Source organism: Fundulus heteroclitus, chromosome 4, assembly GCF_011125445.2.
Source record: "Fundulus heteroclitus isolate FHET01 chromosome 4, MU-UCD_Fhet_4.1, whole genome shotgun sequence".
Lineage (NCBI taxonomy): Eukaryota > Metazoa > Chordata > Actinopteri > Cyprinodontiformes > Fundulidae > Fundulus > Fundulus heteroclitus.
The window spans coordinates 9,970,345-9,992,988 of record NC_046364.1 but is presented as its reverse complement, the minus strand read 5'-3'; the positions used below and the strand labels follow the sequence as shown (position 1 = coordinate 9,992,988).

At 41.1% G+C, this 22,644-nt stretch overlaps 1 protein-coding gene and 1 long non-coding RNA gene across 2 annotated transcripts; one reads left to right on the top strand and one right to left on the bottom strand.

Moving 5' to 3' along the window:
• Positions 1–10,793: 10,793 nt before the first annotated feature.
• Positions 10,794–15,705, bottom strand: LOC105939699. The gene is made up of 2 exons (XR_001167097.3): positions 15,118–15,705; positions 10,794–14,261 (listed from the first exon to the last, which is right to left on the bottom strand). It is a non-coding gene; the product is annotated as an uncharacterized LOC105939699 (long non-coding RNA).
• Positions 15,706–16,904: 1,199 nt separating this feature from the next.
• Positions 16,905–20,559, top strand: irx5a (iroquois homeobox 5a). The gene is made up of 3 exons (XM_012881968.3): positions 16,905–17,672; positions 18,497–18,902; positions 19,514–20,559. The coding sequence occupies exons 1-3, from the start codon at positions 17,430–17,432 to the stop codon at positions 20,221–20,223; spliced, it is 1,359 nt and encodes a 452-aa protein (XP_012737422.1). The 5' UTR covers positions 16,905–17,429; the 3' UTR covers positions 20,224–20,559.
• The last annotated feature ends 2,085 nt before the right edge of the window (positions 20,560–22,644 follow it).

Genomic DNA, 22,644 nt, shown 5'->3' with positions numbered 1-22,644 from the left:
GGTTCTGACTGCTGTATGCACAACCAATCAGAGCGCAACCTGTACGGTTTCATTTTAGAGTTATAGCTGCTAGCGGCCTTGTACAGAATTGTTAGCCATGGTAAGGCGGATGCTTTGGTAATAGTTTACTGTAAAATTCTGAAAATTAAGTTTAAATATAGAAAGTTTAAATAAGTTTTGTTATATGGCTAAAAAGAACCAAGTACAAAAGATAATGTGGACCAGGAAAGAACAGCTTTTGAGAGGCTATTCAGCCCTACCTTTACATTTTACACTGGAAGATGAGATTATCCCGAGTGGATTACCTGTAATGTTGGAATTTTGGTCAGGACTTCTGTCTTGGAGTTTAGGTTTCTGTTCAGTTCAGATAAACAGACACACTGTCACAACGCACCAGGTTTCTGGTTAACCAATGTTCAACTGTTTCCCTTTCAAGGGTCACCACAGCGAGTCATCTGTCTCCATCTAGCCCTATATTATACATCTTCTACTGTCACACCAACTACCTTCATGCCCTCTTTCCATACATAAATATCCTCTCTGGTCTTCTTCTAGTTCTCTTCCCTGGCAGTTCCAACCTCAACTTCCTTCTACCGATGTACTCACTATCCCTCCTCTGTACATGCCCAAACCCTCTCAGTCTGGCTTCTGTGGCTTTATGTCTAAATTTTGGGCTGTCCCTCTCTTGACTCATTCCTGATCATATCCATCCTCTTCACTCCCAAAGACAACATCAACATCTTCGTCTCTGCTATTTCCAGCTCTGCTTCCTGTCTCTTCCTCAGTGCCACCATCTCTACAACACTGTATTGCTGGCCTCACCACTGTCTTGTACACCCTTCCTTTCATTCTCGCTGTTACTCTTTTAAACTGTTTGTCGTGAACCTAAATTGCCTAAACTGGCTGTTTAACATACCAAAATGTGCTTAGATTTGATACATGGTGTTTTGATTATGTTGTAGTTTTTAAAAGGTTTAAGGATAGTGCTCTGGAAAAGCCCTTCCAAAAGCTTTACGTTCATCTCATTCATCGATCCCAAAGGCAGATTTGATTTCTGTTTACTGTGGTCTTGGAACAACATTATGTCCAAGTATAATCCGTCTGATCCAAACTGTTCCCATCACTTGAATACAAATGATTTAAATGAAAACAAATCCACAAACACTTATAGCTTATATCATAAACTGGAAAGAGCTGAAAGACCACTGTCCATAATGAACTGAGTTTCACATCAACATGGTCCTAGTGATGGTCAGGCAAGAAGTCATTCTCATAGTGCTCACTGTGTCTTTGCTCTGTAGCTCCTGTTACATTTTAACTACAGACACCTTCCAAAAGAGAAATTGTGGATTCTTAGAAAACCGATGTGATAGAAGCAGCTACGCGAGCATCTTCCTGCACTGCAATATTTATGTTGGTTCAGCTGTGGGGCTCGGCAGCTCTTGCTTTCGTCACAGCGGTATGTCCCGCCTTAAACCATAATATCCCAACATGATTGGCCCAAACCGTTTTTTTGGTTCGGTCACAACAGGTTAAAGTGGGAGCAGTACAAGATGGTTTCTTGTGCGTTTGTGAACGTGCAAATACCATGAGAATTCAGCTTGCAGGCAAGGTTACATGCCTTTATCCATCTTTTACATTTTCTAGTCTTCTTTTAGGTTTTGGGAAAGGAATCATCTTTATTCCACCCTCTAAATGTTTGAGATAACACGTTTCTGAATTGCACTTCCCCCACTTATAATGTTCAATTAATTTTACTGATATTTTTAAGGAAATGCCTCTGACTGCAATGCGTCTCCAATAATAAGAGTGCTACTACCTGAAACTGGTTGTCTAATCATTGTTGGATTGTAGGAGATGATATACAGTAGCAACAAATTGTACATCCTGGCATTTCCCATCATGCATGCATTATTATCAGGATTTTATAGTAATGTCCTCCCACTGTGCAACATGTTCATGCTCGGTGGGAGTTTTGAAATTAAACAGTGTGTTCTGCCATTTTAGGCTTTTTAAACTGTCAAACATTGTGGAGTTAGCATCGAGCTGAAGGTCTGGCTGCCAGTGGCATTGGTGCATTGCTTTAATCAGTAAACTGAATAAAGAAGTGGCACACTGCCTAAAAACTCTTCAACTTTCAAATCAACAGCTACAGGGATGAAACTTTGACCCAGTGAGGTGTTAAAACAGGACAATGAGGCCAAAGACACATTAAAACTGGAGTTGGAGTGGGTAAAGAGGATTGACAACAAACTTTGTGTGGAATGTGTTCGATTTGTGGGTCTGTGCTATGAAACTTACCACTGTAAATGAGATTCTTCTAATTTTGCCAAGAAGAGCCGAAAAATATCCAGCCAGAATAGCTCGATAAAGTGTGCAGTTTCTCTGCAAGTCGCTAAGTAACATTTCAACAAGTAATAGCAAGGGTTGCTCTAAATATTTGAGCTTGTTTCTAGAATTCTGACCATTTGTGGATAAGAAAGAATCCACCATAAAGTCAAACTTGTGTACCCGACTGTAGTTTTTTTAACATTAAGGTTTTATCTTATGTAACCAATCCACCCTGGAGAATGTGTTCAAAGCAACCAATAAAAGAACCAAGTTATTGTGACATTCATGCTGACGATGAGTTAATTTTTGACCGGAATTGTAAATCTAAGCATATCTTGGCAACACATTTGCAAATGCAGTTCAGTAAAGGTCTGACACTGAACAAAAAAGTGCATTTCTCATGAGCAAAAACAGAAGTAAAGCTGTTGCGTGTGAAGCCTGATGCCGGGAAGTAACCTCCAGTCTCAATCAGCTAAGTGCAACGGTCAGCTGTTGCGTGGTGGATGGAGTGGGGTATTAATTCTGTGAACAAAGTGGCTTTTCTTATGTGTCTGAGATTGAACCCCTGTTTACAGCAGATGTGTAGCAGCTGTATTTGGTAAACTGGGCTAAATGAAACTGATTCCGAGGAGCAAGGAAGAAATTAGTTCCTTTTTGTTCTTTTTTTTGGTGAGTTTTATTCTGGTTTTCATAAGAGAAAACAAGGGTGTTGGCCTTTACTGCAAGGTTTTCAAATGTGAAGAAAAATTAGACCTCGTTTTACGCATGGAGAAGCTTTTGTTGATTGTTCATGTTCCAGTTGAAACCCTTCTCATACAACCTAAACAACGATGAGGGGAAAAAGAGAAATCCTGTGCTCTTTCAGGGGCATCGCAGCATTCAAACTGATGCTTTAGCCCATGCACTGTTCTTTAAAGTTGGTGCAGAGAGGCAACAACATTTCAGTTCTTCTTTTAGGGGCTATCAATAATCTTTTTTCTGACACATTATTTGCTGAGATGGAGGATAATAGGCAACAGCACGGTCAATGGTTTACCACAAAGGCTTCTGGGAACTGGCAAGGGCAGCGTGCGTGGGCGATGCATCCACCCTGGGACTTTGCCAAGACATCTTTTTGACCAGGCTGCTGGAGCACTAAGGACCCGTGACAGAGCTGCATGCAGCCTCTGGGAAAAGCAGACAGAAGCAATTAGACGACACAACAGTCATGACGACAATGACTTTTTTGGCAGATTGAGCACATTTCAGATTTGTCGACAACTGTGGACATTTTGGCAGCAGATAATGACTTTCATGACTTCTTGATACATTAACATCATTACTAAATACTTTTGCTTCAGCTTATTCTCCACTAAAAGCAGATATTTATCCACTTGATGGCCTTAGACCTTTCTTTGTTTTTCACTTCTTTTCTTTTCTGCTTTTTACCCTTGTTGACCACTGGACTGGTGCAAGGAGTTGTACAAGCATATTGCCTGTAAATTCATCAAAGCTAAGGCTTTCGGGGAAATTAAATAACCTGAGGATTGAGCTACTTTAGAGAGACCAATTAACATATTTGCCTCTAGAGGAAAATATTGCCTGAAGTTGAATGGACGGTAATTTTACGCATGGATTTTTCCATCCTAATTCTCACAGCTTTGAATAATCCGCAGAATTTGTTTTACAGAACAAGGGGTTTTAATGTTGTGTGCCGAAGCTGGGGTGGTAGAATTTTGAGAGCGCCGTGTCTCAAAACAAATAACACAGCTTCTCAGAGGGGTTACAAGTACTGTTGTGTTAATTGAACATGATTCTGTGATTCACTCTGCTGCAATTGTCTGACTTTTTCTTTAGCATGCTAATCCATAGTTATTTGGCAACAACAGAAGCTACAGTGTGTTTGATTGATTGTTCTGATTTTCGTTTACCAGTGGTTGATTATATAGCACTGTTGAACACATAGATCTGACCTTTAAAGTCACCTTGATAGACTTAGCAACAACCTCTTCTCCTACGAAGATGGCTTTCTGAATCTTTAAAATAAGAACTCTAAGGAGGAGTCTAATTTTTTTTAGTTTTGTTAACAATATGAGTTTGTTTATTTAGAAATTCAGTAAACAATAATTGATGATTAGTTTACTTTAAATGCTATTTAACTTAAGTTGGCCTCAGAAATACAAAATAATTACACACTTCAATTCTTGAACATTAATATACCACAGATTGAACCATAAAAATGTATTTTATGTACAATATTTTTTTCTTTTTTATATTTCCTGGTCTCTCACTGGTCTAAAGATGGCCAAAAATGAAATGTAAAAAAAAAAACACTTATCATTGGCTAATATGATGTCTAATATGTGTTATCCTAAATCCCCTTCTGATTGGTAGAACAGCCTCTCTGGACGACTCGTTCCTTAGTAGCAGCTGGTTCTCAAAGCAGCTGATTTCTGTTAGAACCAAACCTAATTTCTGTGTCAGACTTAAATGAAACAAATTGATTTGTTTGCATCACATATTTTGTTGTGCTCCCATAATCTTTGTGTGAGGCCTCTGCAAGTTTGATTTTGTTTATCCTTCACCACTCCAATGTACTCGTTATCACTCAGTTAATCTCTTTAAGAGCATGTTTTTCTCCAAATCACCTGGTTCTGAATCCTAAGTGAGGAGCCCCCAGGAGGACATCCAATGAACTGAACCAGAAACAAACACCTTTTCAGTCTCTGGGATGGTTTGGCCAGAGGAACAGGTGTTGTGGTTACCTAAAATCTTAAAATGTCCATGCAAGCTATAGCATTAGAGCTTTTAACTACTTATGTGCTCTCGAGTCTCCACTTTAGTACACTTAGTAAATTCGGGTTTGTTTCTAATGTTCAGCATAAAGCACTTTATTCAACTTTTAACATCCAAATTCCTCTGCACACAAAGATCAGAGTGACATAGTTGGAATAACCCTTAATAGCTCTCATTAGTGAAAAACCAGACGCTCAGTGACAGTTGCTGTTGCTGAGGTCAGCTGCTGATGCCTCCAAACAGCTCAGTCCTTGTGTGAAATCAGCTAACCAGACACCGAAGAAGTCGAGTCTGGTGTGGTTTAGCATGAACTCTATTTGGGATGTCGCATCTAGGACCAAACCAACAGGGACTTTAAAAAAAAAAAAGGTCTTCAAGTCTCCAACGGGTCGGCTGACATCCACTTCTATAGATCATTAAGGCTCCACAGCTTCTCCCTCTGCAGCCTCAAACACACCAGTAGAGTTATTAAAGGCAATGTGTAATTAAAGTTGGAATAAACAAAGGCTTTCCTCCAGGTCTTATTTCTCCCTCAAACCACGTGTGCTTTGCTCTTTCACACATATTCGCGCACGCTTTCTGCTTCTCTCTCGATTTACTTTGCTCTTTTTCCCCCCTCTTAGACTGAGCACTTGACACGTCTGAGCGGGAACTCTCATTGGTTCCTATGATGGCGGTGGGCATGGACGAAGGCCCTCAGCCTAATTAGAAAACTAAATACTCTGAGTAATGCCTAACCCCTGGGAATACAACTGCCATATCTCTTACACATGTGATGTGGAAGGACCCGGAATGCCACTGGGGTGTTTCACTGAAATATCCTGTGCTGTTCCCATTTGCACAGCTGTCCACACAGACTCATGCACTTAAGACAGCCCTGCTTTCATAGTTAAAATAGAAATTTGTGTCCTAAGTGCCGCAACACAGCTAATGCTAAATATTTAATTCCCGCGGGTGCTAATTATGGGTGAGTACTGGCAACACGGATTCCCTTTTTTCACTCCGCATAACAACTGTAAAAGCAATTTAAGCATTTTTTCAATTAATTAAACACATAGTCTTCCAGTAACCTCTTGTCATTTTGCCCTCCAGGACCATAGCTAATTTGTGTAGAATAGAAGCTGGTGAGGGGAGAGCAGTTAGGGGGGTGGGTGCTGTTTTCATCTATGAAGAATGCTCCTACAAAGGAATTAAAAAAGAGGGAGACACATCGTTTTCAGTAGCATTTAAAATAAGATAACCCTCCATTATTCTTTTCAAAAAGGCCGTAGTATTGTAAGTGCAGTTTTGAACGTTATGAACCTACGTATCAGATGATTGTAACCACGAGCAGGCGGACCCCCATTATGTTATCAAAGCAGTGTGAGATAGACCGGCCATGAAGCTAATCCCTGATGTATTTTTAGTCACAACCGACTGATGAAGTGAAATTACTACATCAGAGATAAAATGGGGCTCTCTGAAAAGCCTTTACAAGATCAACCCGTGACCAAGAGTCTCTTTAGGAGACTGCAAGTCAAAATCAACTTGTACAGCAGGGTTGGATTATACCACAGCACAGGAATGATAAGTAGATTCATCGAAATAAGGAAACACATATATCTATAAACATTTCCCTAACTGTCATTTCTGATGTAAAAATGAGGTTTGTTTCACTTATTTGTGACTCAATAAGTTAAAAATCTAATACTGATGACAAAAAAAAAAAACATGTTTAAAGATGCAACACATTACAGAAAGCTGTACTCAGGTGGCAAGAAGCATTGTTTTTTTTTTTTCGTTTTTTTTAAATAAATTAGAACATATACATATTGTCCTGTCTGTTTTATTCCTCTGGGTTTATGTATTCATGTGCCCGTGTCTGTTAGGGGGGTTCTGAGGAGGGGCAGTGGCTTGCCCATTCTCTTATAAAGGCCCCCCTGTCATTGCAAAACATCAGAAGCAGGCTGTGAAATCCACCTAATAGTCATTATGGGGATGCCAGTCCCTGCACACGCACTACATGCTTGCCAAGGCGGCCCCGCTCCCGCTTCATATTTGCATTGTGTCATCTTATCAGCATTCACCCAGAGAGAGGACAGATCACGCCGCAGAATGACAGCCGCATCACTAATATCAATAAATAAGGCAGAGGCAGGAAGAAAGGTGTCTGGCAGGAAACAAAGAAATTATGCAACGCCGGGAAAAAAAAGAAAAAAAAAAAAAGCAAAGCACAGCCTCGCGTCATTTAAAAACAGCAAGAAAACAATATTTTTCTCCTGATATAAGTTTATGTCCTGAGACTTTGGTTGGCCGTCGTTTGTATGCCCCCCCTCCTACCATTCGGAGCAACCAGGAAGGGTGAACTCTCAGAACACTGCGTGCTCAGTCACTTCTGGGCCTTCGCAGTCAATAAGGCTATTTCTGATCTCCGGATGGCTAGGGTTTCAAAGCCCATTTAAACGGGCTCCTACAAAGCCGGAAGCACCAACCTCGGGCCCTCTCCCTCCCCGTCTTTCTCCCTTTCTCCTTCCTCCTTCACTCTTCCTCAAAATACTAGGAGGGAGACTCAGCTTGCCTCCTACTTTAGTAAAGAGAGAAGGGTGGGGGTGTGGGTTGGGGTGGGGTGGGGGTGGAGGGGTGTGCGAAGGCACAAGCCTTCCACATGCACGGCAGTGAGGAAAGACGGGGTCAGGGCTCCCGGTGCTAAGCTGTGAAAGGCAAACGTTTGGCAGAGTAATTACACGCCGCACTGCTCTGGGAGTGATTAGTGATAGTTGTCTGTTCAAAGCGTTTGGAGCTCTCAGCCTTTATGGGCCACGCTTGCCTTACCTCTGCTCAATGTTTAGGTTGGATTTGCATCAGGAAGAGAGGCGCATGTGTCAACATAAACATTTTACCTGGAAAGCTCACCAAGTGCGCACTTGAATGTCTTGCTGATGCAAAAATATCTCTCTTTAGCGAGCAGAAACGGGTACATTATGCTGTGCCTTCAACCCTTCATCCATGTATACTGTGTTTTAAATAACAACAATACACTACAGTTCTAGTATTTGTTTTTGATCAAAAACTATTCAAACATTTTGATGCTCAACACAGCCTTCTACAGGGCCTTGCAAAAGTCTCGTTGAAGTTTTTCTCACTTTAAAGCAAACTTGAATATAGTTTGTTGGGATTATATCTGAAAGACAAACACATAATGGTAGCAAAAAGAGTCATGCTTTTATTCATTTTATATTTCTAATGAAATTCAGAATTTTGCTGCAAACATTTACGTTTAGCCCCCTGTATTTTCCATCCACGGATGGATGAATGGATCGATGGGTCTGGCGCCTATCTTCAGCGTTCATTGGGCCAGAGGTCGCCAGTCCAGAGTATCTTTATTTTAAGAACCCTGATTAAAAGCTAGTCCAACTATTTGCTTTTAGAACTCACGTAATACTAATACTCAATGTATAAAGTAAAGTCTGTTCATAGCAGTATAAATACAGGTGTTTTGTGAAAGTCTTAAAGGTTTTCTGGGGAACGTTAGAGAAAACAATTACATCTTCAGGCCAAGGAACACAGCGCACATGTCAGGGAGGGTTTTGGGGGAGTATAAAGCAGGATTAGCCCATAAAACAATGTAATAGATTTGGAAATCTCTGATAGCACTGCTCAGTCCATCATTCAAAAATTATAATACTGTGGTATTATTGCATGCCTACCAAGACATGGTCATTCAACTAAACAGAAAAGGCCTGGCAAGGAAAACCTTAATCAGAGAAGCATCAACAGATATATGGTTTCTCTGGATGAGCAACAGAGATCAACAGCTCAGGCTCAGGCTCGATTTGTTTTTTGCTCTGAAAATACAGGCCCTAACGAAGAAAGGCATGAAGAGAGCCACTGTGTACAGAAAGTCATATACATCCCCACCACAAAAGACGCTCTCCTTAAACTAGGACAGTTGACAGGAAGATGGATGGAGCTAAATACAGGAAAAAATCTCAAAGAGGATCCAAAAGACCTGAGACTAGAATGAATGAATGGTCCAGATGGACCACGACACTAAACATACAGCCAGGGCCACAATCAAATTTGTTTAAATCAAAGTGTATGTAAGTGTTACATGATCCAGTCACAGTACAAACCTGAATAAAACCGAAAATGTTTGGGGAGACCTGAAAGTAACTGTTCACAGATGCACCCCATCAATTACAAGTGAGATTAAGCTATTTTGCAAAGAAAAATCGGCCAAGATTGTATTTTGTAGATATTCACAGCTGATAGAGTTTCAGCTGCATGCAATTGGAGCGAAAGGAGTCTCTACCAAGGGCTGAGACAGTGGGTTAAATACAAATGAATGCCACAATTTTCAGTGTTATTTGTAAAACGTTTTGAAAATGATATAGCAATTTCCTTACTTTGTAATTGTGTGCAACTTTGCATTGGTTTGGTCACATACAATCCCATTAAAAAATATAGAAATGTCAGTGGTAACATGGCAAAAATGTGAAAAAAGGTCAGAGTATAAATATGTTTTCCTGGTACCGTACCCCATTATTAGTAGCGTCTGGCCTTTTCTGCAGTTTTTCAACATAATGCTCCAATTTGGCACAAAAACTGCCTGCCGATTTTCATGTCAAACGACACGAAGGTGCACTGTGATCATCTAGCTCAGGTATCACAAGGTTGCATGGATTTGATGTCCTTTATGGGTTGATGTTGGATTGGTGTTCTGTACCAATACAACCTGCAGATGTGAATCCCCTCAAGAGCAACGCATTCAGTTTAAAATCATTCTCTGACACAGGGTGTTGGTGTAATTGGAGGGGAAATTAACACCAGTAATGCACACAAAAAGTAATGGAATTAGGAACATGTTCATAATGAAAACTGTTCCCTGTAGTTTTTTTTCTCTTTTTGTTGGCTTTGTTTAACACAGACTAATCTAAGTGCATGTGATATTTATTTGTTCTTTTGTTCACTGTTTCAGGCATTAATAGCTGAAAAACATCTGCTTTTATTATTACATTTTTGAATTTAAAGGGCTTTCCGTACCTCCAAAATATCTCCCAAGCCCTAGAAAGCCTGGGCTGCATCTGAGAAAGATATCCGACCAGCTGAAATCTTTTAGGCCCAGCAAATATCCGAACAAACCAGAACTGGATGTATCTAACGGATGATAGACATCATATTTCAACACCTTCTCGCCCTAATCCCAACACAGAGGGGCCGGCTGACACAGGCTGGATAGCCGGGTGGCAAAGCAGAGCAGAAACAAACACAGCCGTGGACGGAAAAGGAAGTACCTCAGGGACTTTCTGGGATTCGCCAAAAGGTAAGGCAGTACCTGCAGTGCAATCCCTTCTAAATCTGCACCAGGTGTCAGGCATTAGGGGGAGCATCTCCTCTTTGGATTTTCACATCTGGCTCAATCACCCAGGGCAGTGTGTCAGATGTTGGACAAAACGGAAGAAGACAACAGAGAAAATCTCTGATGGGTAAAAAAAAGAAAAAAAAAAGAAAAAGAAAAAAAGAGGAACCTGTAACTTGTCCAATAAAATAACACTCATCCGGGGGAATTATTGAATTATTTTAAATGATTCACAGGACTGACATTTACATAATAAATCATGTGTGAAAGTACTCTCATGAGAATACAGTATAACTTAAAGACTGCAGTGAAACAAAAAAAAAAAAGAAAAAGAAATATGGGCAGCAGAACTGAAGAGTTTGGCTTTTAATGAGTTAGATTTAGAAATACAATTTAACTCAATCCCATGGAGGGTTTCAGTTAACTACAAAGAGAAGTGAGACCAGACAATTCCCCGTGTGATAACACAAAGCAAGGGGGGGGTACTCTACAGAATGTGAAGCTCAGTATTAATATTATATCCTCCATAATGAAGACCAAGTCTAAATCGCACTAATACCAACTTTTCAGCTTCGCGGAATTAAGCATTTTGCCAATGCAGCTGTCCCGAAACCCCAAAAACTAAGAGAAAAACAGAAACGATGGCAGCCACAAGGACAAAAAGCGATGTTGGCATTGTTGTTGCGGCAGATTATACATGACACTCTAAATCACTGGGGCTGATTGTGAGATGTTTAAATGTATCACAGGCATGAGAGAGGAAACTTAATACCCCAGTGCTGGGAGATGGAGAATGTGACCGGGCACGTGCGGAATGTGGGGTGGCAGGGAGGAAAGCACCAATCTACATTTCTAATGCCGAGGATGTTTCCTATTCCGTGTTTATGAAACATGGCTACCGGGACTACAAAGGTAAGGGGATACGGCATCAAAGCCTGCCCTGACAAAAACAACAAAAAAAAAAAAAAAAAAAGAAAGAAAAAAAAAAAAAACACTGCAGTGGAATGCACTACAGAACATAATACTCCACCTCCTCCTTCTCCTCCTCTCCCCTAAGCAGTCTCATTTGATTACAGTGTAGCAGGCCCAAAATCAACCCCTTAATCCCAGTTCTCACTCCCCGCTGGTGTTGTGAGTTGGAGGCAGAGCAGAAGTTGGCAAAGCGACTTGGGGGGATGGCGAGTCGGAGAGCTGATGTTGTGTTGTGGAAGAGCAACTCTCATTCGGAGAACAAAGGGACACGGTTAGCTGGTGAGCCCGAAGTGTCCGCGGCAGAGGCTGAAAGTGGCTGTTGTCCTCCGTGCGGCGACTCAGGTGGAGACAGCATGTCTGATGACGGTGGAGGCGGTGTATCGTTTACAGTCTCCTTTAGCAGAAGCCCCCTTCGCCGCATGTCCGTCTCCAGCCACAGATTTTGCACTCTACTTAGGGCAACAAGAGTCAGGCTCAGCATTACAAGCCTATTAAAAGATACTTTTAATTATGCCCCTCTCTCCCGGGATCACTTCTTCCGTGACCGCTGTATTTCTTTGGCATGTGCACTTAGGAATGGCACAACCAGGAGCACGTGTTGTTTTCTTCTTCCAATTAAAGGGCATGTTGACAGATTAAGGCTGCTTCTGGTTTGTGCTCCAGTAACGCATTTAGGGATGATGATGAACACTTGGGAGTTGGGGTGGGGGGGTGGAGGTAGGGCTGAGGTGGGTGGGTCGGGGCGGTGTGTGTCTTAGAGTTGGGGAGGCTGATAGAAGAGACCAAACAAGAGAAAGAACATGCACATGAACCCTGAGGGATTAATGTGTTTACATTACCTGGGCTGTGATCTATCACCAACCTCGTCAACTTCTATTATGCATCACATACATAAGCAGGGAACAGACCTGGGAGCCCCTGCAACTCACTCATACTATTTCAATTGGATTAAGTCAGAGCAAATATCTGGGACACTGCTCCCACACTGTGGTTTCAGCCTTTTGGCAGTCATTGGATTTGCAAGTTGTATCACCTTACGTTTTTGCGAAGGCACAGACTTCCTACATGGACCTCAGGAGCTTTAAGGTAGTATGGGATTATTACCTTATGGCACCTTCAGATCAAACTGTAGTTCTGGTTTGATCAAAGTTAGAAATTAAAGTGAAAGAAACACGTACTGGCTGTGAGAGGAGGAAATAACTGCTCCTGTGTTTTGTTTCTTCTTTTTTTTTCCAGGTGTAACCTACAGGTGCATTTCAATAAATTAGAATATAAAACAATTTACCTATCACAGTAATTAAATTCAAAAAAGGTCAAACTTATAGATCAAATAGATTAATTAGACACAAACGGATACATTTCATTTAACTCTTGTCTTTTTGATGATTCCAGCTTAGATAAATTGAAATCCCCAAATTTATTTTCTCAGTAAATCATATCATAACACACAAAAAAGAGAATACAGAAATGTTTTGTTATTGTTATGTTATGGCCCACATAATCATAGGGAAGACGGCTAACTTAACAGAGGTCTAGCAGACAACCCCGGACACCATCAACAAGGAGGTTAGTCTACATAGGCCACAGCTGAACGGGGTGGTTGTTCACAGATAGCTGTGTCCAAGCCTTATAGTGGAAAGTTGAGAAAGGAAAAAGTGCGACGGGTAAAGATGCATTTGCAACAGCCATAACCTCAGCAATGAGAGAATCATGAACAGATTTACTGTCTCATTCAAATTTTCTGTAAAACTGAATATTTGGTTTGGATCAGCTGCAAGCCATACTCGTGCAATGAACTAAAATAAGTACTTTAAATGTGTCCCTCTGTAAGTAATGTCCCTATGAGTTTTACTTTTTGAAATTAACCACTGAAATAGTTACATTTCTATTTATTTATTTTTTTACATGCACCTTTATAGGCGTATTTGGTTGCAAACGTTTAGCATCACTGTAAAGATACCTAGAGTCTAAAGGCGGGGTCACTGCAAGAGCCCATATTCACACTCAGCCATCATTATTGCCAATCAATATTAATTTACTGGCTGGGTCTATTGACTCATTTCTGAAGTAATTCTTAAGGTCGTCCATCTTGTGATGGAAAAGTGTGAATTATCCCACTTATAGCGTCACCCAAATGAGGTGAGTCTTGACATGCCCCAAAGATACAGGGGTAAATAAATATATATATATGTTTAATAAAACACCAAAAAAGGGAAAAAAAGAGAGAAAGAAATCAATGGGTGCTTCCTGTGATCCTTCTCAAGCGAATCAATCATCATCTGCTCCGCTGGCAGCGGGCTGCTGAGGACGGTGCTGCAGAAAGAGAGACAGAGAGAGAGAGGGGGGGGGGAGAGAGAGAGAGGGGTATACAATCTTTGTCCGTTGCCTCTCATTTTGGAATCACTTCTCATAATGGGGTCATCATTTCATCACTTAGCCAATCCAGAGGTCTGCCATTCAGCCTGGCGAGGGGATTGTGACCAGTGAGGGTGGGATGTGCACGAGTAGAGAAACCCCATCAGGAGGAAACACACACTCACTCTCACGACATACATCTTCATTTAACTCACTAAAGAAGTAAAGAAAGACCAGAGTTGCTCCTCCTAAAAGTAACACAAAAACACCATGGCTCGAGTTAATTTGCTCTTTTTTTTTTTTGTTTTTTTATGAAAACAAATTGATGTGATTGTTACAGACTTGACATTTGAAATATCCATTCACAAAACTGAAAAAAGTTAATAAGTCAAATAAGTGGAGAGTCAAACTGTTTGTATGCAATGGGTTTGGAGCTTGAAGCAGTGTGTTTCATTGCTTGGTGACTTGAGAAGATGTCCACGTCACGGATCTGAATGAAATTTAAAACAAAAAAGACAATCGGTCAATATTATTTTTAAAATGAAAAAGTTAATTTTTTGTCAGAAACAGAAAGAAAACACATTTTAAACAAAAACAGAGAGCATCCAGGAAATACAAAAATAATATTGATAACAGGAAAAAAAAAACATAACAATTTTTCTTTATTTAAGTTATCTAGTCAGGCTGGATGGTGCATGTATGTTTAATCATTTAATAACCCTTGGAAAAAAAACTCAAGGTCAAAAATAAATTACATCCATTATTTGCCGCAGATCTCCCCAAAGCATTTGGAGCGAAAACTGTTTTGAATTTCAATTGGCTTCCAAGTGGCAAAAGCCCTCAGCTAATACATCAAAGAAAAATTGGTGTCAACTAATCGGTTTAGGACACAGATTTAGAATGGTTAAAAATCCCATGAATACTTCAGCATTTTTTTTTTCTCCCTTTTTCCCCCTGTACACCACTAAAGGGTTTGGAGTGCAGCGCAACTGACCTTGCGCGCTCCAGAAACCTGTCCGCCACTCCACATTAACTGACTGTTTAACTTCATCCAGCCACGCAATTAGTCCGCCACAATGCATAATGTCGTGTAATAATAGCCTCTATATCCAATTTAGATCGCATTTGCTCCCTCAGGCATTTTAAGTGGCATTTATCATCTTTCGTTCGCTTCTTCTTAGCCAGGAAAGGCAGTTTCCATGCGTCAAAGAAAAAAAATTGCGACTGAATTCTTTCAAGGGGAAAAAAAGAGATGGCTAAAAAGTCAAAAGAAAAAAAAATCACGAAAATCCGAGACGACATCCCACTTTCACGCATCAGAAAAAAAAAAGGAAGACGCTACTTACCTCCTCCTTTATCTGCGCGGTATTGGGAGGCGGCAGCAGTTGCTGTAACCCCGCTCCCATTAAAGGCTGCGTGATCTTCAAATTATAGCTCCTACTTCGGGGAGGCGACTGTGAAACAAAACGCACCAAGGAGGAAACATGACACACACTTCTCCAGCTCTCATAACATACAACCAATAAACACAATCATGTTAAAAATAACAATTCGTGACAAATCAAACTTCTGCTAAAAGAGCTCCAGTTTTACTAATTAAGTTGCATTTCACATAACTGCAAATATTTAAAAAAAAGAAGACGAAGAAGAGACCCTTTCGAAGACTCTCAACAGAGGAAGTTTGAATATTTGGTTGATTCTCTGAACAGGTCTCATAATATCAGTTTCATCTGATCAGGCTGTTTGGTAGAGGCCGCTTTGTGCGTCGATCCTTCTCCTCGCCCCCTTTTTTCTCCTCTCCTCTCTGTGACTCTCCTGTCTAAAGTCTGAGTGTGCTCGCGCTGTGTAACGCCGTCATCACTCTTCGCTCTCTGGAGGGGTTTCAGAGCGTAAGAAGCACGTGACGGAGTGTGTGCACACACTCTTTAGCAGCGCCTACAGCGATCCCTTTCGGCTTATCAGAGACTTGAACTGTAGTCACCAAACGATTTAACCATTTTAATCATGCGTAAAAGACTAAATAACCTTTAATAGTAACACTTCATTATTATTATTATTATTATTATTATTATTATTATTATTATTATTATTATTATTATTATTATTATTATTATTATTATTACTACTACATCATAATACATAATTTATCTGGTTATAAATAGTGTATAATAACTAAAATAATGCTTTAAGTACCAACATCTGCTGTATTCTTTTCTTTTACTATCCTGCATTTCAGAGTAGATATATATCTGCTGAGATCAAATGAGATTACACCCTCTAGTCCTTGTGGATTTGGTGTAGTTGGCACTAATCTGCTCCGGCTTGAGGGTTTACGACTTTCTGAGAGCGCGTACGCGGCTGGTTTATTCCAGGATCCGCAAACTATTTAGTCTCCGTCTCAGTAAAAAAAAATAAAAAAATCTGCCGATGCTCATTGCTACGTGTTGGTCGTAGAAATCGGTCTTCTTAAAAAGAAATACGCAACATGATGCGGGTGATTTATACTGTTAAATTCACAGAAAAGCTGTTCCCGGGTAACAAGAGTTGTTTTGCCCGGTCCGGAGCGGTTTGCGCCGTTTTACGCTTACTTTTCTTACAAAAGCAACCCCTCAGGTTGCGTTTAAGAAAGCCGGCGTACACAATTGCCCCCCCCCCCTACACACACACACACACACGCACGCACACTGCCTCCATAGATGCGGATGTTAACTCAATGCGTGCGTCGATCGAACAGCATACGTTTGCTCGTTTAGCGCACGTTAAATCGAGGCAAAACGACGCGTTTTCTTTTTCTTTACGCACAAAGAAAGAGATCGCTGCAGCGGGGTCGCCTTTTTTTCCCCGTTCCTCACGGTATCTTGAAAGCCCACATCTCCTGCATACAACAGCCGATTTGTTGTTGATCAAGTGTGAAAGTAAGGACTTCGTATTTGGGAGAAAAGGGAGGAAAGTTGAGAGTTGCTAGACTCGCATGACGTCGCCGTCCAAAAGGGGGGGCTGTCAGGCGCACTTGAGGCTCACTGCAACGAGCCTTGTTAAAAAAAAAGGGGGGGGGGGGTGGATGGAGGAATTGAGAATGAGAAGGCTTGATAGTTAACGCGCAAGACGGGAGGGGTGAGGAAGAAAGAGAGAGAAAGGAAGGGAGGCAGAGAGAGAGAGTATGGGTTTGGATAGGGGTTGTGGTTACCCAGCATAAGCTTGCCTTTCCCTTCTGTGACTACACCCCGAGAGGAGGAGCGTGCTGTGCGGCGTAGTAGGCGTCAGGATCCTCAATTTCCAACTTAGCATCTTGGCAGGACGTTTTCCCAAGCAAAGCCCCCCGTCCGACGGGTAAAAAAAAATAAAACTTCTGCACAGGCATGAGAGAGACGGCGCAACTCAGATAAAGGATCAGCAGAGAGAGAGAACTCCTTCGACGGATAGAGGGTGGCTGGCTGGCAGCGACAAAAAATAATCTGCCTCTTTTTTTTTATTTCTGCAGTTCATTTTTTTGTTTTTGTTTTGCTCTTTCCGTTGTCATCTGCGAGAAGGGGACAGACAGCGGGTTCTGGACGCACGCAGCTCATATGCGCTCCGACCGCAGCGCATGAGAAGACCCGAAAAGAGCGGGGGGGAAAGTGCGCAAGTTTAAGTGGCTTCACACTCTCCGGGCTCCAGCATGGCATATCCTCAGGGCTACTTGTACCAGCCGTCCGCCTCTTTAGCCCTGTACTCCTGCCCCGCGTACAGCACCAGTGTCATATCAGGACCCAGGACCGAGGAGCTTGGGAGATCCTCTTCGGGATCCGCGTTTGCGCCATATGCCGGATCTACCGCTTTCACCAGCGCCTCTCCGGGCTATAACTCCCATTTGCCGTACAGCGCGGACGCGGCGGCGGCTGCCACTTTCACGTCATACGTGGTGAGTAAATTAAAGGCGATTATTGATTGAGAGACGACGCAGAAAGTGAAGAAACTATAAAAGCAATAGAGTTCTACTTAATCGAAGTGAGCACACAGGGAAAAGGCGGCTGATTAAAGAAAAGTAGAAGAAAAGTAAAACAAAAATAGTTTTCCGCTTTAGTATTTCCTCAAGCAAATTTCATATATCTATATATCTATCCATATATCGTTTTTAAAGGAGTTGCACTTCACTGATTTTCATGCGCATGACAAACTGCAGAAGCGCCGTGCGATGAAAGCTTATAGCTTACTCTATTTGTTTTCATAAGCTTATTAACTGTCAGCTGCACAACTTAACCCCAGTAACAACGGAAATTATATTTTGCATTTTTGGTTTTGGTTTGCTTTCCTGATTATCCTGTGAGAGGGGTTCTCAGAGTCGCTTTTAAAGGCAAATGACGAGAAAACGCCGAAAGAGAAAGGCCGCACAAAATTAATTAGAATATGATAACGAATATAAGTACCATTGCGGCGGCGAATTATTCTTTCTGATAGCTGCACCGGCTATTACACACGTCGATGTTGTGACAAAATAATAAGCGATTAAATGATCAGACTTCAGTTCAAACGTGACAGTCCCGTAAACTCCATAAACGTTTATGTTTGCTGAATTTAAGACAGTGCCTTCGCGTGCGTCAGTATGCGTGTTTGTTTTACAGCGCACGCGCATGTGCGTGTATGTTTACTTTTGAGGGGGTTTTGCAGCTGTTTAGAAGGTGACTTGAAGTTTTAAAATGTTTATGTATTTACTTATTATTATTGTTATTGTCAATTTTGCTGCAGAGTTCTCCGTATGATCACACAACGGGAATGGCCGGCTCTATAGGATACCACCCTTACGCTGCGCCCCTGGGCACCTACCCTTACGGTGACCCCGCATACCGCAAGAACGCAACGCGGGACGCCACCGCCACCCTGAAGGCTTGGCTCAACGAGCACCGAAAGAACCCCTATCCGACTAAAGGGGAGAAGATCATGCTGGCCATCATCACCAAGATGACCCTCACGCAGGTGTCCACCTGGTTCGCCAACGCCAGGAGGAGGCTAAAGAAGGAGAACAAGATGACTTGGACCCCACGGAACCGGAGCGAGGACGAGGAGGAGGACGAGAACATCGACTTGGAGAAAAACGACGACGACGAGCCAAACAAGCCCCTCGACAAGGGAGACTCCACAGACACGGAGGCAGGTCGGTGTTGAAGGAAAAAAAAAAAAGGGCACGAAAAAAAAATCATCAATTTTTCATCACAGTCGTTTCCACTCAGGGCGCAAAATTGATTGCTAGTTAATGGTGGTATATAATTTATAATGAGACAATTGCTTTAAATAATAATCACCTTGAACTCCCCTCGTTTGACTTTTCATGGGCTGAAATTGCTGGTGACGCACACTGTTTAGCAGTCAATTTATCTTTAACGGCATAATAAGGATGCAAATGCTGAAGTGGGCTGGGAATTCAAGTGAAAGTGCTCTTACCCTGATTATTACCGCGGAACCCCTATTATGATTCTAATGTATCTAACGGATAACACAAATGTATATATTAGAGAAAAAAGCGCATTGCAGTGCTAATCTTTAATTATAGTAATTATGAGATAATTCACCTTCTCAGACTAGTACCTTTATTTATGAGGGGATTTATAAACGCATGCAGTGAAACGAATGTTGCTGTGATTAAGCGAATGTTCTTCCAGATTAGTGTTTTCTTGCCTTGTGATCACCTTACACACACGTTTCAGGTCCATCACTAATGTGCGTTGCACTTCCTGGCAGTAATTCCGTTCTTTATTTGCGCTTCAGATCACAAACTACTGAACCCAGGGGACATCGGCTGCGACAGATTTAAAGAAGAGAGCCATGGCAAAGAAACAGATCCGCTCCTGAGTGACTCGGAGTTGAAAGAGCAGGAGGAGAGGACTGCGGAGCTGCTGCCGGATTCCGCCAAGCCGACCACCTCGTCTCCACCCGCGGTTTCCCGGGGGAACCCGGCCGGTGCGCCACAAGACAAGCCGTCAGATTTGAGCCTCCCACAGAACACGGTGACCAGCAACGTGACCTCGGTTATCCACTCGCCCCCTTCAGCCCCCAAACCCAAACTCTGGTCTTTGGCGGAGATCGCTACGTCTTCAGACAGGTGCAAGGGCAGCGCTGAGGCGCCGCAGGCGTGCCTCGGCTTGGGTCAGAGCGCCGTGCTGGGGACGAACGCGTCTCCGTCCCGTTCCTCCCCCCAGTGCCCGCTCCCCAACAGCACGGTTCTATCCAGGCCTCTGTACTACACATCTCCTTTCTACCCGGGCTACACGAACTATGGTGGCAGTTTTGGACCCCTTCACAGTAACCACGGCTCGGTGACTACGGGCTCCACGGCACATTTCAATGGATTAAACCAGACTGTGTTAAATAGAGCAGAGGCCTTGGTAAGGGAGAGCCAGAAAGTCAGAGGCCAAACACAGCTAGATCTTTGTAAAGACTCCCCTTATGAACTAAAGAAAGGTATGTCAAATATTTAATACCTGGATATTTTCCACTTCACCACGGACTTTTATTTATTTTGTGTGGTTGCATTTAAAAAAAACAAACAAAAACGAACAAGAACATTGATGAAGCAAATTCTGAGAATATAGTTATTTTCTGAGTAAATGCTTATCTTTAATTTTTTTTTTGTTGTTGTTTTTTTTTTTTTTTTAGTTTCTGAATGGTTAATCCTAAAAAAAAGTAACAAGAATGGTCTTAATTGCTGCAGCCGCCTATTTGTATGAAAGACTAACATGTATATTTAATGTAGCTTTTTGTATTTAAAATGGACAACACGCTATCTTTGAAGTAAATTATGGAGAGAGAAAAAAAAACTACACGCTTGTGCAGAGGTTATTTGGGTGAGCAGCTGATGTTGCCTGGTGTGTTCAAAGGGCTTTGAGGCCAGTTAATAGGTGCGAGGTTTTACTTGCATTTTGCACGATGACAGATGGTTTAAAGGTAATTAACCGCACAATACACGCAGCTCTTGGGATTGCATGGTCGCGGGATTTTTGATTTTATTAATTAGATTTTCATCAGGTAAAATTAAACTATATATATATATATATATATATATATATATATATATATATATATATATATATATATATATATATATATATATATATATATATATATATATATGGACCTTTCTAAAAATGGATGTTGACATAATTACAGCAGCAAAGCGCAACCATTTAACCCAATTACCTTTTCGTGTTCTACCCAGAGCAATCAGGTGCTGAACTCCGGTAATGAGCAGGATTTTATGCCAAATTTAGGCCTCATTACTATTTTCTAAGGCGTGGCAAAACTGTTAGAAAGGGACGCGGCCATGCATTTAAAGCATACTGGCCCATTATATATCATTAATGGGGAGCCTCTTTTTTTTTTTTTTTTTACTCCCCCTTGTTTTAATTGCACGTCGAATGTGAAACTCAGAACGTTGCCATGCAGGCAGCAGATACGGAAACATGTTATGAGTGTGCAAGCCAGCGCTCTCCCTATAACTCTTCCAACTTCTGCAGGTAGGTGTCACACTTGCTCCTATAAATTCAGGGAGGGGTTGGGTGGGGGAGTATGGTAATCCGTAACGGAAACCCGTCCGTGATCGAAATGCTTTGTGGACATGATCACAATAATGATGATAATAATTAAATGTGTAAATAAATATAAACAAGAAGAAGAAAAAAGCAGAGCCACTGGGGCAACCGTAATAATCATTTTATGTCCAGAGCTTGAAAAGCACATAGGCCTGACTACAGGGCAAACATAAAAGGACATTAGGCAAAATTTATCATACAAGTTTATTTATTTATTTCTAAAACTTGTGTTTGCTAACATTGAAGATTAATAATTGCAAAACATATTATGAAGCCGTGGTTTTAGATATGTGTTGGGCCTCAAAGCCAAAAGGCCCTATCATTTCATTTTTTTTACTTCAAGTTTTTTTATTCGTTTTTTGTTTTAGTTTTTGTTTATTACCCCCTTTAAAGGACATTGAAAAGGTATAATTATTATTATTGATGTCGTTATTGTTGACCTCCACTGCAGTGGGACGGCATGCTCTTGTTTATGGCCGCCATTAATCTCTATAGTTTGCTTTTCTCCCCCACTTCTCCGGCGTGAAACCTCCCCTGAGGTTTCAATAATTCCCTTAGCCTTAATGTCCTCTGTGCGGCTCCTCTATTTTAATCTGACAGAGTGTGCAGGAGCAGTGATTGCGACACATCAGCCGGCTAAATAGCATAATTATGTTTTTCTTTTTCTTTTTTTTTTTTTTTTACCCCCTTCTTCTTTTTTCCTGCTGTTGATCCCCGGAGGGAGATGGAACTGTTCGATGCGACGTCTCCTCAGAGAGTGTTTAGGAGTTTTATTAGAAAACTCTACCAAATCATGCGTGTGAAGACATTAAAATATTTTAGTCCTTTTCTGGATTTCTTTAGGATGCCAGTTATTTTTTTATTATGATTGGCGTGCATCACGGAAGGCATGTTTTGTTACCAGCTTCTTTAGGTTTGATTTTTAAATTAGATTTTTAATTCCAAGGTAGTCTTAGGTGATTGACTTTCGGAACGAAATATACAAATTCTTCAGAAAAAAAAAACATTTTGTCTTTTTTGCTGCCGTTTTAAGGTATTATTTGCCATTATTGATTAGATAACCTTTTTTATTTTTTCTATCCCAATATTCGACTTTATTTACAAATTTACTACCCAAGAATGTGTTTATTCATTCGCCATTATTATTATTATTATTATTATTATTATTATTATTATTATTATTATTATTATTATTATTATTATTATTATTATTATTATTATTATAATAAAATGGATTTAACATATTTAACGTTGACATAAGCCTATATTTTATAGTGCTTTACTGCTGAAGGGCTTGTGCAGGAATTATAG

Excerpts from the sequence above, each read along its gene's own strand:
- irx5a (XM_012881968.3), top strand. The coding sequence starts at position 17,430 with ATGGCATATCCTCAGGGCTACTTGTACCAGCCGTCCGCCTCTTTAGCC. Across the intron at positions 17,673-18,496 it reads CCACTTTCACGTCATACGTG|AGTTCTCCGTATGATCACAC; the intron begins GTGAGTAAATTA and ends ATTTTGCTGCAG. Across the intron at positions 18,903-19,513 it reads CTCCACAGACACGGAGGCAG|ATCACAAACTACTGAACCCA; the intron begins GTCGGTGTTGAA and ends TTTGCGCTTCAG.